A 2,500-nucleotide genomic window follows, 5' to 3' on the forward strand; every position below is an offset into this window, starting at 1 on the left:
CCTGCTATAAGCTTGTGATATGATGTTCTTTGAATGATTTACTTGTGTTGTCTTGATTTTGTAAAAGCTTCTTAAAGGTCTGTGTTTTTTGTTGTATTATTTCATTATTCTGTAATATTATTTGATTTGTTTGAGACACTGGGTTGATGTTTATCGTCTTCCTTTTTTTTTTTTTTTAAATAAGCACTTTGTATGTTGTGAGTATTTTAATAGTTAGAAAATTGGATATTCTTTCCTGTAATATGAACTCCTTGTACATCTCTTATTATGTTGCTAATTATTGAAGAAGTTTTTAAAATTCTTCTTAAAGATATGAGAAGTATTAAGAAGCTTTTGCTCAATTAAGATATGTATTGTATGTCACATTGTGTTGCATGGTTAGTTTATTTGATCATTTAAGTTCAGTGTGTCAGGTAAAAATAATTTTAGAAAATGTTATACAGACCTGGTTAGTTCATTTTCAGTTTTGAAAATTTCAAAAGTTTGGCAAGACCAGTATATAGAATGATATACCATATGCATTTTTGGAAATAGCACCTCAGTGAAATAATTCTCATAACCATCTAAAACCCATCTCTCAAAATCAAGGAACGTGAACACCATTCGGGCCATCACAAAGGACCACGGAAATGTTGTCGACAGGTATACCCTTATGGCGCGGTCTGCAACAAGAGGAGCTTTCGTGTCCCCAAATGCTTCCTTCTCACAGTGGCTCAGAGGGCACTGGGAACAATTCTATTTTGATTATAGCTTGAAGTAAGTGTTTTTTTTGTTCTTCTTTCTTTTACTGGTTTACCTTGTGTACATATATGATACAAGTTTCCTCTACTCTCCAATGGTATGGCAGTCGAGCAATTCATGGAAAATATAGCACAAGGAAATATTGATCTAAATGTTTCATCACTAGCATACTACACTCGTCATTCAATTTTCCTTTGGTCTAATTCTCTTTTTTTCATTAATGCACTGAAGGAAAAATAGAATAAAAATAAACAAAGATAATCCCCCCCAAAATGAAGAAAAAAACAAAATTGTAAGAAAACCTGAAAGTCTTTTCAAGCCAGGGGTAAAGCAAAGAACAAATTACCATTTATTTATATGTTCAGGAACTTTTTTGATTCACAGTTCCAATAATAACATAGTCAGTTACACCAGATAACATATCAATCCTAAGGTCATGCTATTATGTACTGCAGTGGTAGTGGTTTTGTCAAGCCACCTTACTATGACCTATGATCAAATCCCACACCAGCAGTGGATGTGATAACCCCGGCCATTCCTTGTACTCAGGGTAATTTAGAAGATAAGAAAAATAAGACAGCTTGTCACGGCAAAGAATAACCATTGTAACAAATGGAATTAACCTTGAAATGTTATTATATTAATATTATTCTAAAGTAAATGAATTACTGTCAATTATGGTGAAAATCTGATGCAAGTGCTTCATGTTCAGTTTGTTTTTTTTGGGTCATTCACTCTCAGGTTCTATTTATAACTTTATAAAAGTGAAGAGATAACTGCATGCATATCTATAGTTTTAATTGCTTGACACTTCTGTAGTAATTCCTTTCAATAAACAATATAGTGCATGTGAAATATGCACATAATTGTCTAATCCTGTATACCAGCTCTAGGGAAGTTATATGACTCAAGAAGTCTGAACAGGCTGTTTGTTACACTTTACTGAAGCCAGTGTATGAATGTCATTAACTCAAGTGCTGTTATATTTTATGGTTACTGTGCACATAATTTTATTATCTGTTCAAAGCAAATTGGTCAGGATTTGCTGTTTGCATTAACCAGGTAGTCATTATATGCAAAGTATTTATGACTTTTCTGCAAGGGAATTTTGGGTGGTTATGTGACAGGTCATTGTTCTATGCAGGTGGTCCCTAAGCTTTTTCAAAACAGTCAAGGATTGTATTAGTGAAACTACAAGGGCAAGTTTTTGCTCCTCTCCGTGTGTGATTTTTATGTATTTATTATTTTTTTTCTTGTTTCCTTTTACAGGAAAGAAGCAGTGAAGATGTGGGTCTTCAAGAAAGTTTTATATGTGTTGTACCTCTTTGGCCGAGTGCCTGACATGTCTCAGATAACCAACGAATTGTAGTGCCATGGTAGAAGATTGTTTGCTAGTAGAAGGTATTGCAGACAATGATCAGAATGACAGATTACTTACTGTAAAAAAAATGTTATTAGTTCATGTTTTTTTTTGTTTTTTTTTATTTCATGAGATTATATAATTTTTATTTCATGAGATTATATAATAGCAGATTCTATAAAATGTAAAAAGTACCTTGGATTCCAATTTGTAACTTATTCTAATTTATTATGAAGGTCCATACCCAAATGTACATTGTCAAAATGTTATTGTACCCTAAATTCAAAAGGAAACAGGTTAAAGTTACAAGTTAAAGATTCATAACTATAATGGAATAATGAAATCCCACTACAACAGATATATTCATATTCTTCTTGGTGGGGAAGTCATGGGTGAAAT

The 2,500-nt window shown here is 32.4% G+C and overlaps 1 protein-coding gene across 3 annotated transcripts in view; it reads left to right on the top strand.

Annotated features, from left to right (window-relative positions):
• Positions 1-2,500, top strand: part of Adck5 (aarF domain containing kinase 5) — a 20,235-nt gene that overhangs the window by 17,480 nt on the left and 255 nt on the right. For all 3 annotated transcript variants that reach the window (XM_070141064.1, XM_070141063.1, XM_070141065.1), the window contains exons 11-12: positions 589-756; positions 2,011-2,500. The exon at positions 2,011-2,500 is cut by the window's right edge and continues 255 nt beyond it. In XM_070141064.1, coding sequence (XP_069997165.1) covers positions 589-756; positions 2,011-2,110 — 268 coding nt within the window. In that variant the 3' untranslated portion in view covers positions 2,111-2,500. The remainder of the gene's footprint in view (positions 1-588; positions 757-2,010) is intronic.

Source organism: Penaeus vannamei, chromosome 27 (genome assembly GCF_042767895.1).
Source record: "Penaeus vannamei isolate JL-2024 chromosome 27, ASM4276789v1, whole genome shotgun sequence".
NCBI lineage: Eukaryota > Metazoa > Arthropoda > Malacostraca > Decapoda > Penaeidae > Penaeus > Penaeus vannamei.